This window comes from Anser anser (assembly GCF_964211835.1).
Source record: "Anser anser genome assembly, chromosome: 7".
Lineage (NCBI taxonomy): Eukaryota > Metazoa > Chordata > Aves > Anseriformes > Anatidae > Anser > Anser anser.
The window spans coordinates 6,428,735-6,445,814 of NC_139727.1; the positions used below are offsets into that span (position 1 = coordinate 6,428,735).

Consider the following 17,080-nt stretch of genomic DNA (forward strand, 5'->3'; position numbering starts at 1 on the left):
ATTATTTCCATATTTTTCATATGAACACGTCTCACCTTAAACAAAGAACTATCTTCTTTTTTTTTTTTTTTTTTGCATAATTTTATATACATGCTCGGTTTCTTTTTCTGTAATATCATTTCAGAGCTAGTAATGATATACAGAATTTGATATTTCAGTTCAACAGTTCAAATTCTGTCATTAGTCCCTTGATCTTATATACATAAATTATCTATGATGTTGAAAAATTCATTGAAAATTAGAAATGGATTGCAAGAAAAGGTGAAATTTCTTTTTCTTCTTTTTTTTTTTAAACTGAGCATAATTTGAGATTTTTTTTATTTTTATTTTTTTTAACTCAGCAAAACAATGTTGCAGTAGCTGGTCAAAAGTATGCAATACAAAATAAGAGTTTAAGGTAACAATAAGATTTTATGGCTACTGTAACTGAAACTGCTCAATTTTAGGTAACTAAATTTTATTTAAGCAAAAAAAAAATAATGAGAGCAATAGCTTAAATGCTCTATCTCTTGAAAAACTACTAAAGATTGTCCATTTGCAAAAAGTGCTTTTTTGCTTCCCTGAAAGATTAATAATGCAGAAATAGGCCAAGAAAATAGTATTTTGGTACTGTAACAGCATATTCACATATCTCAGACCATCTCTGCTAAATAGGTTTTATTTATGGTGGTAGTTTAGAATATGCTGAAAAAAAATAATTCTCATTTAAATTTAGCAGTAGTAGTAACAAACCCTTTTTTTACTTTCTGCAAGTCAAATCCATGTAAAATAAATAAAAAAGAAGGCACTCACATGTCAGATGTAACTAAAAACTTTTCTAAAATAAATAGAATTTTTGTCCATTTGTTGTAGTTTGACTCATCCACTTTACAAAATGCTGCTTTGTGAACATCAGTAGTAATCCCAATTATTAAGTTCATTTCAGGCTTATTAAGTAAGATACACAAGAGAACAGATGATATATTCTTCTATTGAATAACTAGAAACAGGGAGAGACATAAAAAAGTGTTCTGAGGTACTGACTGTTGATGAACTGCTGGGGGTTTTATCAGATGAGTAAACTGAAACAGTCACATCAGAAAGTTCTGCCTTACAAACTTTCTAATAGTCAGCATTTGGGTTTTACAGATATTTGGGCATTCCGATAAGATAATTACAGAGATGATAACTGATCTAAGAGTTAATTTTGAATGAACAGGTCAATCTTGAATAAGTGAACATAATTAATGCAATATCCCTTCATTTATGAATCTGGAGGTTTACAAGTCTTCCACGTTTGAAAGGGACTTTTAGTCTTTACCCGAAACTCTCTGAGTTTCTGGGACTTTTCCATTGATTGCTATGTTTTCTGTTGAGGTTTTTCAGTGTGTTGCAAACTTATTGGATAGTCTGTGCTCCTGGACAAATTAATCCCTTTCTTTACCAAACCTGTAACATTCTAAGCTACCGGGCTATATCCTGTATGTTTATTTTCTCTACTTGACAACAGCTGGGTTTCTTATAGTCACATAGCTGAAGACAGAGTCTGACAGTTCCAGAGAACAGAAAATAATTTTAAGGTTAAGGAATGAAGAAACAGCTGTGTACCATGATTGCCTACAAATCTGAAGGATCTGTTTGCCCACGACTACTAATTAACATAGCATGTAGACAGCTATCTGCATATTAAATCCTCACACATGCACCTCAACTGGTAGAGAGAGCATAGGAGTTCAAAATGGAACTGAGTTTACAGTACTTACTGGAAGTTAGGTTCAATACTTCAGCTGGAGTAATTTAGGAAATGATGAAAGGCAAAGCATCTACTACTGTGAGGCATGGGAAGGTTCCTTTTTTGTTGCTCAAAGTGGTCTTTTGTTCAAAGTTGTGCTTTTTCTACACAACTATCATGTATTAATGGCTCAAAGAATCAGTGAAAAACAGAAGGTTAACTGGGGAAATATAAAATATTCTTTGAAAGGAATGCTAATGACAATGAGCACAAAATAAAGACAGCTGAGTGTGAAATAATGATTATTTTCCAAAAAAATTTTTTAGCTGTATTCCATTGTTTGAATTTCGATTTCTGTTTTGGCAAGGCAGTGGAATACTGACTGATAATGTGAAAAGAAATAATATCTAATCAATGAAGAGCTCTGTAATTCATTCAACTTTTAGTTTATCTGCATTCAGTCTAGGTCAGATATTCCAAGTAAAACCTTCTACAGATAGCATGGAAAAAGATGCTTATACTGGTAAATCATTCATCAGCAAAGTAAAAGTTTTAAAGAACAGATAATGAATAGGTGTCTTTATTTATTTTTTTTTTCCCCAGAAAAGAAAATCATATATTACTAGGACCACAAAGAAAAGCCATTTCTGTTCTGCCATCAATACTCAATACACAAGGAAATGTCTTACCTTGTTTTAAGGATATTCAGAAACTGCAATATTTCTGAAAACTGTATCAGTCTAAGGGCTCTTAAAAATCTTAAACCTGCATTAAAGAAAAAAAAAAGACTCTAGTAAAGAAAGTAAAGAATAATCCATATTGTAACAGCATTTCACTTCCAATGACAGTGACTAGTGAAATCAACAGAGGTAGCATACAAAATGTCAAATACCTTTGAAGTGTTCTTCCATATTTAACAGTTCCAAGATCCTAACCGTAACTTTTTCAAATTGTTTTAAACTTAATTCTTTAACTGCTGAAGTATCCTACCAGAAAGCCTTAGTTTAGGTAGGAAGCCATGGGAGGCTTATATAGGCTGAAAACTAAGGGGAAAAAAAAAACACACTGATGTTCTGCTTGTAGTTCTAGTACGCATGACTTTCTCTTCCAGACTGCCAAAGACACAAACACATCATAAACTTCTCATTCCTCCAACGTCCCACATCGCTTAGTGAAAAATAAGAGATTATGGGCAAGAGATCTGATAACCCAGATAAACTAGGCTGTGGATATGTCTGATTAAACTGGTAAATCTTAATGACGTAAAATCTTTTATTGTAATAATGGTCCCTATCTCCACCCCGATTTCCAAAAATTCAACCAGAAGAACAGGCAGTACACACACTCTCTCCTAAAAATTAAAATCTGCTATATAATTCTGCCTAGTAATAGATTACACTCTATTAAAAGTAGCAATTTTTACAAAGAAATAGCATTTTGTGTTGAAATCAGGTTGCCTGAATTTCCCAGGCAACTGACAAGCCAGTGAAAGGCAATATGCAAGAGAAATAGTATAAAGGATTAAGGGCTTAAATTATTAAGAGAGACTTAAACTGATAGTAAATTGTCTGCAGATCTTTGGCATATGAATAAAGGTACATAACATACTCTACACACGCACAACTTAAAAAAATTAAAATATGGCTTTGAGGAAAATTTTTAGTAGACAGTGCAGCCAAGAGTTACATAAAAATTGTGTAATATACTACTGTGGATGTTACAGTTGTGTTGAGGGTTGCTTCATCTCATACATCCCCTTTATTGACATATTTCACCTACTTCCAGTGCTATAAAACACTTTTTTTCTTTCCAGAAATTTAAGGAAAGAGTGATCCTGGTAAACATATAAACTTGGGCACAACCTTCCTCTTCTCAACGTACAGAGGTTCCCCTCAAGAGCAAAGATGCATGTGATGAGATGTGTGTTAAATCAAGGCTTTCTTTCCACAATACTCTACAAAAGTTACTAAATTTATTTTATTTTTCACTCTTGGTAACGAGACAGGGAACAAGATAAAGGATGTTGATTCTGTAGGTCTTAGCTAGCTAGTATGTTAACGACTCCAAAGATAAGGGAGTAAAAGACTGTATGCATAGAACCAGAAAGAACTGGCTTGACTGCTGAAGTCTGTCAAATGAAGGGTCAGAAATTTAGAAGACTCCTGGCCTTCATCAAAAGACCACCAGAGTACACCAGATGACCACCCAAGGACTCCAGTATGCATGTGAATAGGTGCGGGAACCTACGTTAATGATTCTTTGGAGGCGTGATGAATACGCAAGAGACTTATGGGTAAATGAAATGAATATGTATTTGTCCCACTAATATAAACACACTACCAGTAACCCTTGGTGTGTGTGTGTGTTAGGTGGAGCGATCCCCCCCCCTACACCCGGTGCCGTAATAAAGAATACCTGCTTAATAACTTTGGTTATTGAGTTTTCACTGCATCAGTAAGGCTCACAAATAGCCACGAGTGTAGAAAATATCTGTGTATCACAAACATACAGTTTCTTTTTAATTAATGGCTATATAGAAATATGAAGATTAATCACAACTTAAAAAGTGGATTTGGGAATCTAAGCAAAAAAGCAATAAAATGATACTTAATAATTCCAAGTGTCAGATCCATTTGAAAGAAGAGAATAATCATTTTAGATCATAGTTCTCAAATTGAGAGAGACATATCCCTCTGCTGCACTTGCAGTAGTTCCCACAAATGGTACAATTCAAAATTATGTGCATTTTGAAACTGTCCATCACTCCACTCCCTAGCAACTTTTTAATATATGAGTGGTCAGAGAAAAATCCCTCATTTCAAATGAACTGCATCTTAAGAGAAGTTAATGAGCTATCCATTGCAACATTTCAAAATGAAGACTCAAAATTTAGCAGTAAAACCTTTGCTACCAGTCTTACAATGTTTAAGATACATTTTAGTTGTCTTACAATGTTTAAGATACATTTTAGTTGCTACGACATTGAATAATAGAACAAAAAACTGTAGCTTCAGTGTATACTTTGCTGAAAAAGAAGAAAATCTTTACAAATTAAGTTCTGCATCTGCTACAGCCTGCACTATTTTAAAGAATTCCCTTCAGAATTTTGAATGTGTGTATGTGTGCGCACGTGCATGGTGAGGCTTAAAAGTTCAGCTTACTTGGTCTACAAATAGAACTGGCTTGTAAAAAATCACCATGCAACCTCTATATCTTTTGTAGGACATTACTAGTGAGGTTGTGTTTTATAGCTGAAGGAATTATTACACAGAATGGATCAAATTTTGATTCTCAGAAACCTCAAGGTATTACCTACTCTGTGTGGCTCACCTGCGAGTAAAAACGAAGAGAAAATGACAGTTTTCCTTACCATCACAGTATATGAATACTTTCCAATATTCTACTCTTTTCAAGACCTAAATGATACTATTATTGGATTCCTACACCCATGTCATTTTAAATGATTTTCTGTGCTTCCTGTCTTGTAAATAATGAGTTTCAACACACTAGAAAGAATACAACCTTTAATAATAATCTCTTCCTATGTTCATAGTATCAAGCCATAACAAGGCATAAAGCCTATGAAAAGGCACTAGAAAAAGGAGGACCCTCTAGATGATATTGAAAACTTCATAGTCAAATTACCATGATCCTATATGATACTACTTCATATTTTCTAGAAAACACACCTAATATATAATTATCTTTTGTACAGAAATCAAACATTTCAGAAATATTGATTTTTTGTAACTAGGCTTACAAAGAAACAAGCAGAGGCTGGGAGTAGAATTTTTAGTATAAACCACTGTGAGAAAGGCAGACTGTTTGCAAATAAGGTTAAGGTAAGGACTGTTTGCTTATAGTTGAGTGGGGAAGAAGTTAATTTAAAGTAGAAAAAATCAGGTATATGCATAACAACAGGACATTCCAAAACAGCCTAAAAAAGAGCTCTGAAAAGTGATCTGAGCTAAACAGACAAAAGAACTGGACAATGGTAGGAGTACAGCTGGCAGGTTGGTGTAACCTTATTTTCGGGTACTTATAGTATCCTGCTCTCAAGTTTTGAGTGTGTAAGCATCAGTTCATTGCCTGTTTGTAAATGAAATCCATTATGCCTACAATCTTTATTCCCCATAACACCATTAACACAGAATCAGTCAGCCAACACAACTCTATATATTAGAGCAAAATTATACTAATTTGCACATCTCCCCAGTGGGGTATCTTCAAATCACATGAAGACTGGGTGGTTTATTGGCAATATCCACTAATACTAGCTGAACTGAAACAAGGGAGAAAGGGGAATTCCCAGTCTTGAATAATTAGTTTTAAAGCTGTGAAAGAGATAGGAGGTGCTGTCTTTGAATTATTGTTTCACACTCTAAAATATTTAATAGCATGGGCTGCACAACCATCTGCAGCAAATTCTGTGCATTTTGAAAGACTGCAGGTAATTCAGAAGTTTCACAATTACTCTTCAAATAAACTACAAAAGCAATGTCTAGGAATAAAGTGTAAGCATAAAACTGATGAAACAAGTCTGCCCCAAATATGTTATTCATGACACCCTGCACTTAGCAAATGGATGATGAATCAACTGAATAATTCCCAGAGGAAAAGTCTGAAGAGCACTTCATTCTGGTGCTGGAATTAATGACATGCCAAAGTGTGCTTGTAATCATGTATGCACCCATAAGCTGATGACACAGTAATCCTCACAGCAATAACCTTGTTGCAGTGAAACTGTTGTCAGACTAAAAATAGCCTGAATTATTCAATAGGTATCTTACTATAAATCCACACTAGATCAAAATTAAACAAAGTTAAATAGAAGAGATTTTGATGAGTCTCACTCAAGAGTACTTATCAAGAACAGGTCCATAAAGAATAGCCTGGCTTTGAAAACTAATAACATGCAATAAGTAACACAATGACCCATGCTATGCTCTCTCACTGTTTCCACCCAAAATTTGACTCATTTACTACTAAGATGATGTTATCTCTTTCAGGCTCACCAACTCACCAGGAACAGAAATTTATGACATTTGTTTATGCATCAAAACTACAAACGAAAATTCTGTAATAAAAACACTGACAAAAATTTCTGTTTTCAAAAGCTGTGTGAGCTACTCATACAGTTGTGTACATATCTCTTTCCTAAGTAATATTTGGGAAGGTTTTATGTATGTGGGAAAGATTTCTTTTAATATGAAATAACTATAAAACTGCTTTACATTTAAATGATATTAATAGTAATTGAAATAGTGTAGATTTCTTATGTATTACAGTAAAGTCCATTCTAACTTTGCACATTTAATGGGAACCAATTAACCTAAAGTTAATTGAGCAAGCTGCTGAATAGAACACTCAAGAAGTAATTGCCATTTTGTCTCTATCATGTCACTTACCTTTTACTTGGCAAAAGTTTTTTATATGGAAATTTTCTCATGGGATCTGATTGGAATAGGATATAATCCTATATACTGCAATTTATAAAAAGAAAAAACAAAAGTTTCAAAAGATTTAATTTACCTAGAAAATCACTCTAATTAGAAGAAAAATACACACAAAATCAAAGGCCTCTTCTGTTTACAAATCTTCAGCTTCTAAATGCATACTAAGGTATGCTTCTGACCTGCAGTTTCTCTGAGCTGCAATGCCTAAGATAAAGCTATGAGATCCATAGATTTCTAGACCAGAAAAGACTATTATGATTGTCAAACCAGATTCCTCTAATATAACACAAAGTATTTCAGTCAATAGTTTCTGCCTCTAGTGCAATAATTTCAGTTTTAGATATAATGAATGACTCAAATGAGCCTCCAAGAATACCACAGGATTATTTTCTTACTGTGCAAATATCTGTTTAGCTACATGTGTCACTACTAAGAACGAACAAGCAATTTTCAAAGTACACTGAAAAATTAAAATGTGTGTAACTTATTCTATTCTTTTTACCACATAGTTTTCTAGCTAACATAGGAGGTTACTGGGAATAAAAGAAGCAATTATATTTCAGAATTAAAATTAATTTGCACAATGCATATATTTATTAGAGCAGATAACTACCAAAAGTTAACTGGTAAATTACTTGATTACATTAAGCTACCAGAAAATTAGATATTTCTAGTAACAAGGGAGAAACATGTACCAACCTATGTTTTTGGAAGTATCTACAAGTTCAGAGCTGTCAACCTGGGATATAAAAAAAAAAAAAAAAAAAAAAACCTGACTCCTAGAGATGCCTACCTCCTGAAAACCTATGCACTGAATTTGGATATGAAAAAGTGACACATCCAAATCTCTCAGACCAATTTTGAAAGGTGACTAAAAGTATCACCCCAAATAACTGAAAGCAGTCTCAAATATTACAAAAGCCAATGAGCTGTGCAAAAGGAAACAACATATTATGTTGTTGAAATAATGGGATAGATACAGAATACAACAGGAGTATTTTGATTCATCTTTCTGCGTACTTGTTCACTTCTGTGAGGTTCAAATATTCTGCAGCAATTGCTTTCTGAATCTTTACTAAGCTCAGCAAGATGAATGCTTTAAATCAGAATAGTGGTATAACTGTGACAATAAACTAAGTGACAGTAGCAACAAAATTAGAGTAGAAAATTATTTACTCGATGAAGTTTACAAAGAAAAATGATTTTAAACTTTGATTTCATAGACTTAAAACTTGCTCAAATATGGTATTTTCCTGTCAGTCAGACAGTTCTGCAGTCTTGACCGAATTGATGCTTTCAATTGGATAACAATACAGCAGTGATCAGAAATTGCCATAGGTTACAAAACCCCAGAAAGGAAATTTACAACTGTAAGTCGGTAATGAAGAAGAGGAGAAAACAACCAAATTATTATTTGTCCTTAATGAGATTGTACAAAACAGAAACAGGAACCGGATTATTTTCTCATTCAATATAAGAGGTCAATCTAGTGTAACAGAATCAATTAATACATTATTATATGTATTAATATATGTATTATATGTATTAATTATTATTATAATATATTATTTCTCATCAGTGAAATACATAATACCTTTCTTAGTGTCATATATTGCTTTTTCTGTCAGTTGCATATCCAGAAGTACTGGCATAAGAACTTAAATCCAGAGAGTTTTTGTGTACTATTTCTATTATTTGCAAACCATTCACTCATTCATCAGAATCTTATCTTCAGTGAATTATTTCACTGTTCATCAAACCTATGAATGGCTACTGCTACCCTGTATATGATTGAGACCATATGTTTTACAGAAGAATGAATAAACAATAAATCCTTATTTAGGAAATCACTTCGAACCTTTTCTGAGACCAAAAAAAAAAAAAAAAAAAAGGAGGGGTAATTTTTAGGATGCAAAATAATCATGTTCTGAGTGCTTTCACACAGTGTAGCAGAGCAACCTGAAATTCCACTCCCTGAAAATGAAAGCTCAAAAAAAAATGGTTAGAAATAGCACAGGAGTAAGAGAATCTGCAACACAGCCCAAATATGTTGATACATTTCCCGGTTTCTGTTATGCAAGTGTACAAGCAGAGAAAACAGGCCATAGCATGAAAAAATCAATAACCTATGAACCAGGGAAGTGAAACTGCAAGTTAAGAATCTACACAGGTTGTATAATTCCTTTAAAATAGTGCTGTATCAAAAAACTGTTAATAAATATCTCTGCTACACATTTCTTTAACTTACATATCCACCTATTAACATGACAGCCATTAAAAACAAAACAAAACCAAATAAACAAAACAAGAATTTCTCAATAACCATATCATCACAGAACTTTACTTTCCAGCCTTCAGTAAAGACTGAATTATTTGATTCTAGCTGAAAACCAAACCCCTTTGAGGAGGTGTTGGAGATATGGGCACATTACATCATGTGAGTTTGGGAAGGAATTTTTCCTAAAAAGCAACTGAAATCCTGTAGTGTTATTTTAAATATGAAACAAACAATGAAGCAAACAAACAAAAAAAAACTTTTCCAAACAGAATTGCACTAACACCAAAGACAGAATCACAAACTACAGTTCTGAAGAAAACGTTTAAAGTTGGAGTTGGACCTTACCCCAGTAGGAGCCGACCCTATAAAAAGACACCAAGGAGTTTTGAAAAGTATGTTGTTCTTCCTTTTCAGGACTATTATGTCCAGCTTTAACACGATATCCATTCTGGAACAATTCTCCAAGAGACTTTTTACGCCTTCTAGTACTTTTATAAGTTTCTGTACGCGTGCCCCCAGAAGGGTTGTGGTAGACTAAAATCTTGCTGGGAATCATGACTACGTATCTTCTGCTTCAGAAGCACTGCACATAAGAAGTATTGTGGTCCAGTCTTCAGTCACAGCATCCACTAATAATGAAGTTATTTTTACATCTATATCCCTCTTTTTTTTTCTTTTTTTTTTCCTTTTTCTCCTAATTAAGTATCACAACAGAGAGACAGCTCAGAGTTCTTTCTTTAACAGAACTTCTCTTTGAAAGCAGATTTATTTAACTGGACACAGGATAATGCAAAGTTCACCTTTACATGTTGTTATCGAAAGCTACTTCTGTATAACCTATTTCTGTTAGCATGAAACAAATAGAATTAATACAAATACAAAACTGAGCTTCACAAAACACACTAAGAGTATCACCAAGAGGGTGGACAAAACAAATCAGAGAAGCAGGCAGGCAGGCAGTACAGATGCTCCTCTGATCCGTGATGTACTAGAGCTTAAAAGCCATCTTCTATCTGGATATTACCACATAAGCTTCTTTCAGCTACACCAGAGAGCCACACCCATCAATCCAAAACCTACAAATATGATGCTGTTCACTTGGAATGAAGAGGTACTCTCATAAAGAATATAATTGTTGTAGATCATGTACATAAATAATAAATGTATATTGTTTTCTTTGGCAACTTTAAACGTGTATCTTCTGGTGAAAGTTATTATGTAGAAGGCAGAAATCATGTTATCAGCCAACTCTTACAGGATTTTTTCCCAGATGAAATAAATAAAACACAACAGCCCTTTATCTAATCCCAGCTACATTACAGAAGAAAAAAAAATTTAGCCATCAAGAGCACAAAGAATAGAGCACATTAGGTCTCTCAAGCAGACTTGCTCTATGAATATTCAGAAAATGGGATTTTTGTTCAGCAACTATCTCAATAAGAAAAAATAAATAAAAATAAAAAATAAATAAATAAAATGTAAAGGTGAGATGGTACCTTCCATGATATATGATGTGCTTTTCTAGTCAACTTCCTGACTTTGAGCATAACATACACATTTCATTTTGAAAAGTTATCTTCATTTCAAGGAATGTTTATCATTCCTATCTTTTGCCACAAAAGTGCCACAAAGATGTGTATGCCAAAAATATATCAATGCCATCTGTATTACAATGAAATGCAGACACAAAAATAGACTACACCATGTGCTTATAGGAAATGTACAGTATCTCAAAGCATTTTAGAAATGTTATCAAAGTGTGACAATGCCAAATAGAGAAACGGGAAGCACAGTACACATGAATTTCAAATTTCAAGTGTTATGCAGAGACTGAATAAGAAGCAAATCATTTCAGTGACTTCTTTACACTGTAACGTTTACACTATGTTCTTACAAACAGCCTGGTCGGGTTCCCACTGGTCACAATAGTAAAGCTCCCCTGAGTCCAGTAGGTAGTGTTTAAATCTGTACAAATGCATGCAGACATATAGAAAAAATATCTGTGAGTATTTGAATTATTCCTCTCAGATTGGAAGGATTTTAACAAGGTAGTACTTATCTGTGTTACTAATCACATCCTGTACTGCTCAAACTGAAAGAACATCCTACTTATTTTTTACCACGTAAGCCATACTATTTTTCTTTCTTTTTATATTTCACCTTGACTAGAATTATAATCTTGTTTTTATTCAATTTTAAAGCTATCATTAGTGTACTTTGTACTTGGTACAGCAAATGTTTGGGTGTAGAATCCATTAGTCTTGTGAGCCCAGAATATCTCTAAAGCAAATCAGTGTTCCAGTAATAAATTGGAATAGCCAAGCTTTTTGTTTACATAACCTATATTTTGGCTTTAGTAATCTGACAGTATTTCTTTAACTCTTTCAGCTCTCTGGCATAGGGGATGATAGATTTTTATTGATTTTCCCCCTTTTTGTTTCAGTGCACTGCTAAATCTGTTGCATATATCAAAATATAAAACTAAAAAATAAAATAAAATAAAAACTGGAAATACATCTGAAATAAACCTGATTCACAAGTTAAAAATATTAATCTAGACTTCATTAGCAGGAGGATGACAACATTAGTCCTGAGAAGGACTAATCAGCATCACAGACAGATGTTTCTATTAATTTCCAAAAAGTTTCAATTACTAATTACCATGCAGAGATGTTTTTTACTTTCACGTCCCGTGCAGAGGCTTCTTCTAGGATAGTTTTAGCATTTTGTGCTACAATCTGATTATGCAAGATAGCTTATTGTTTTCAGTAAGAGTAAGGTTCTCCACCATCTATTTTATCTAATCTAAACAGGCAGCAATGCACATATTACAGGTTAATTTCAATGGCACATTTGAAAAGCTTTAATTAAACAGAAACAATCAGTGCTTAGGGGACTATTTTTTTTTTTTTTTAACATGATTATTATCTAGTTAAAAAGTGAATGAAAGAAACAATGAGCAGCTTCATAAGTGTTTGACCAAAACCTGAAATTTTGTCCTGACCAACTTTTTAGAACAGTAGATGTGACTGTGATAGGAATTCAACAGGTAAGGTGGCCTTGTTTTCTCCAGATTCAGCAGCAAGCAATTCATTGTAAGGTGTTAAAGATTACTGTACAGATCAGTCACAAGATACCAGTCTCAGTGCTGAACCAATTTCCCACTATCATTTCAGCAATACAAAAAAGTAAATTAATCTTCAGGACTGCATAGAAGAGTTTTCTCAATCTCAATCTTAGCTGTTAAATTTGTATTCGGAGAAATCCCACATGTTATCTAGACCTCATCTTTACATCCAAATGGCATAGGGTTAAAACAAACAAACAAAGATGGTTCTTCAATTATATCTGATCCCTTCAAAAAAAAAAAAAAGATTTGATTCCCAACTCTAATATAAATAGGACAAAGGACAGTTCTCAAACGTCGTGAAATTTTCACAATAAAAAATATAACATGCAGGAAGATAAGGCCATATTTTTATTGCTTGTATTTTTAAAAATTCTTCAAAGAAAACAAAGGCAAGTAAAACTAAAATTGTAATGCTTGTGCCGACTCTTTGTAAACCCTCCAGCAGAAAATTCCCTAACACTGAAAATCAATGAAACGATTTTTAGATAGTGATTTAAATAAAGCAAATGAGGCAACACAGGGCAACATTATGGACTACAGATAATTAGTCAAATCTTTAGCATTTTAGAAAAATGTTATACATGAGAACACGTGCTTAATGTCTAGCCTTCATACAATGCGTCAGGAAGGCATTGACTATATTCCCTCACTGATGGGAAGGTAAATCATACTTAAGCCATAATTTTCTACTTCAAGAATATTACTTGCAAGCAGCTGAGCTCTGCCTTCATTTTAGCTGTGCAGGAATTGGGTGCTTCAAAAAGCATGAAAGTATTATTCAAAAAATCCACAGTATTACCCAGAGGGGGAAAAAAATGGTTTGTATGCATATAAAAACTATACAGGTTGGCCAACAACTACGTCTTTGTTACAAAGCTGTAACCTGTCAGTGAGTTATGAGAGAACGAGAACGATCTGATGTCTTAACTCTCAATAAATGATTTAGAAGTTAAACTTAAAGTCCAAACTTAAAGTCCAAACTTAAATTCCTGAAAAAAAAAAATGTATGTACATGCATTATTTTTATCTTTCAGTCTAAAACAAAATCTTAAGATATTGAATGACACTCAGAAAGCTTGGCACTAGCAGCAACAAAAACAGTCACTACATGCATAAACATTACCTTTGTTGTCTTCTCCCTTAACGTAAAATCATGTTTAGTTTATACCACTTCAGGCAATGACTATGTCACATTCCATATAACAAACAGAGATATACTCCAGGACTGAGTGAATAGTAGATCTTCACATAAAATCAGAGAATTTTTTATCTTGTAAAAATTGTACTTTGGAAAGGATAAGCAATATTCATGCCCACCCTGGCGCGGGGGGGGGGGGGGGGGGGGGCAGGGAGAAAATGAAGTTATTAGTATCTTGTTGCTTTTTTTTTTTTCCTTACAGTTGTATAATCCTTTCTAGATAATGAAGTCTGTACTCAAAAAGGATGTAAAAGATGCCTTTTTTACTTCTTTGATTTTGGAGAATATACTAATTGGACAGTTTAAATGATGATGCTACTAAAATCAATATGACCCTTGAAATCAGAAGTTACACTTCAGTGAGCTGAACTTGCAGACAGGTGGCACTGAAGGTTGGAAATTTTGGGGTTGTTTTTTGAAGTGTCCATTACAGCTCAGAATAAAGTAATTTCACTTCCTGAAGAAATGACAAGTTAGCATCTTGTTTAATTTTCCCTGGCATATATCAGGAACAAATTGCACTAAAATCAAGAATATTATATTCTGAGAGGCTGTAAACATGGGGCAGGACAGAATGATAAGAATAAAGGCAATAATAAAGGAAGGACAAAAGCCAGATCTAAAGCCTGACTCATGCTGCAGGACTTTTCATTTTTTTATTTATTTATTTTAACAAAGACAAGCAATTCTGCCTGTGAGTCACAAGGCCATAACCGTCAAAGAACCAATGAGCATACTATGAAATAAGACTTTAAAAGGTTTCATATCTCTCCATTCTAATCAATTTGTACGCAACTTTCTTTAACCTTTGAATTGCACATAAATGAAACATTTAAAGAATAGAATTGAGCATATACATACATATTAATTATGAAAAACAGGTTATGAAAATGATACTCCACAAAATTGTATGCGATTATGATGCAAGTGTGAAAAGAAAGTTCAATTTCTGACAGATGTGTGCCAAACACTTCATAAAATATTTATGCCTGTCAAAAATGAGTGATGCCCTTTTTCTCACTATAGAGAATGACTCCTTGCATGTGATGTAAATTTATACTGTAATAACAAAAACCAGAATGTTTCACACCAGCTGTTAGGTTAAGAATTTAGCTATAAAATTTCTCAGAAGTCAAAGATTATGGTGTTTTCACTTTCTGGGGAATATGGTTGTCATGTATGTCCATGCATCACTTATCAGTATCCCTTATTTCACCTCATGTCAGTAGTAAAAGATGTCTTTGCCTATTCAGTCTTATAATGCGTTCATATACAAAATCTGAGACCTGGAAGATTCAATTCAGCACTAAGGCATAATCCAGAATAAATCCAGCAAAGAGAATAGTATTTAAAGTGTCACTCTTCAAATTAATTTCAGACAAAAACTGCCTGTGATGTGACTGCTGAGATGCAAATTCTCAGGCCATTTTTATTGTTCACAAATTCTTTCAGTAATAAAAAAGACTAACATCAATTACCAATATATTGCCACAGAATTATCAACACTAAGAACAGATAGTGAAAATGTATATGTCAGAGAAGATTAGAAACTGTTTCTAGAAAAGCGTGTGTCTCTGATGTTTTCCTAGAAGACAGCCTTCCTCCAAATACACTCATTTGATCTTTTCTAGTGATTGTAACATATTTCTTACAGGATCCATCCTCCATACAATTGTATACCATTTGCTTTAGATATGTTTCTACAGTAAGTTTGAGTATGAGAGACTCCAAAAGTTTTCTTGGTTCATTTTCATTTTCTAGGTGTGTCTGTTTTTACAATGCTGTACATTTGTACATTTTACAGTGCAGTACAGTGAAGACATTTTGCTCATAACAGGAAGGAAAGTGAAGCCAGGCAGAAGAATCCAAACTCAGTGTTAATATAAAATTTTATAGAAAATAAAAAGCTGGAATCACACTATTTCATTTACAAATTATCCCATCTCATTTAACTTATACTTGTAATATCTTCGGTGTAGAGACTCAGATTTCCATTGACTGACACACTATCATGATATATATTGCCTGCTAGCTAACCACTGTAAACTTTTTTCTTGAATTAGAATTGCCCTAACCATATATCTAGCTATTACTAAGTGTTTCATTAACTATGCTTTAACAGTTCGAATAATATCAATTTGATTGTACATAAATTATATATTAAAAATATACAAAATGTATATATGTTATACAAATTTTAATAAGAATAGTAAATTATCTCAATTTGTTTTATTTCTTCTATAATTAATCATTTAAGTGCCTAATTAAAAAGTGAACTTTTAAAGAACATACCTACTACTTACAGCAGCCTTTAAGTAACAGCACATTGACGAAAATCCCTATAGGATTTAGAATTTCAATAATAGCTATGGAAGTTGTATGTTGAATAGGAAAGGGTCACAAAAGTTCAATTAGGGAAAAAAATAAATATGAAAGTTGCAAAAAAGAAAGAGAGAATACATACTCAAATCATATTAGTATTTTGCATTAATCCCATTATGATTATTTCCTCTTGTGTCACAAGGCTGAAACAGCATTACATCCTTAGCTTTATTGACTGACTTGGTGTTCCTTAGAGAAAAGCACCCCAGAACAGAATTAAGTAAAAATGAGCAAACTGATATAATGTGAAAACATTCGCTCTGATATCAACACAATGTCAATGCCATACTTCATCGGTAACATTACAGCTGGCTAACTGTTAAAAAACAGAACAAAATAAAAACAAACAAACAACAAAACCCTTTCTGCTAGGTTATGAAGGTATGCATCCCCCATCCCCAAAGTCTAGCATCACCTGAAATTATAATGCATCTTCAAGCACATGATATGTTGAATGACCAAGGGGCAGCACTGTAGATAATTGAGAATGCCATTAAATGCTGGATGCACTGTGATTGGAAAGGCAGTGCAGCATGAACATATCTCCACACAAAAACTCAGACATACGGTTCTGAAGGAAAATGTTCTACATAGTAAGGGGTTGAAGAAAGGAAAACATAACCAGCAATTAGGAAGAAAACAATAGTTGATTGAAAATTTATACTGAGCAGCTGAGTAACTGAAGTGATAATGGACAAATAACCACTGGTTGTTTGGATATACTTCAAAAACCTCATAATGCAGTAGATTAAACCATTTTTGCTCTGTCATTTTTGCTTCTGAGAGACTACAACATTTTCCTGTTGTTTAGGTAAACTGTCATCTGCAGATATCCTAACTTGAAAAAAACCCTTGAAATCAATCTTGGCATTTAAAACACTGAATGGATGATGCTTTTCAGCTAAATTCTGTAGTGATTCTACAA

The 17,080-nt window shown here is 33.4% G+C and overlaps 1 protein-coding gene across 17 annotated transcripts in view; it reads right to left on the bottom strand.

The window, feature by feature from the left end:
• Positions 1–17,080, bottom strand: part of KCNMA1 (potassium calcium-activated channel subfamily M alpha 1) — a 472,598-nt gene that overhangs the window by 158,752 nt on the left and 296,766 nt on the right. For all 17 annotated transcript variants that reach the window (XM_083843583.1, XM_083843584.1, XM_083843575.1 and 14 more), the window contains one exon: positions 2,401–2,476. In XM_083843583.1, the coding sequence (XP_083699709.1) occupies positions 2,401–2,476 (76 nt within the window). The remainder of the gene's footprint in view (positions 1–2,400; positions 2,477–17,080) is intronic.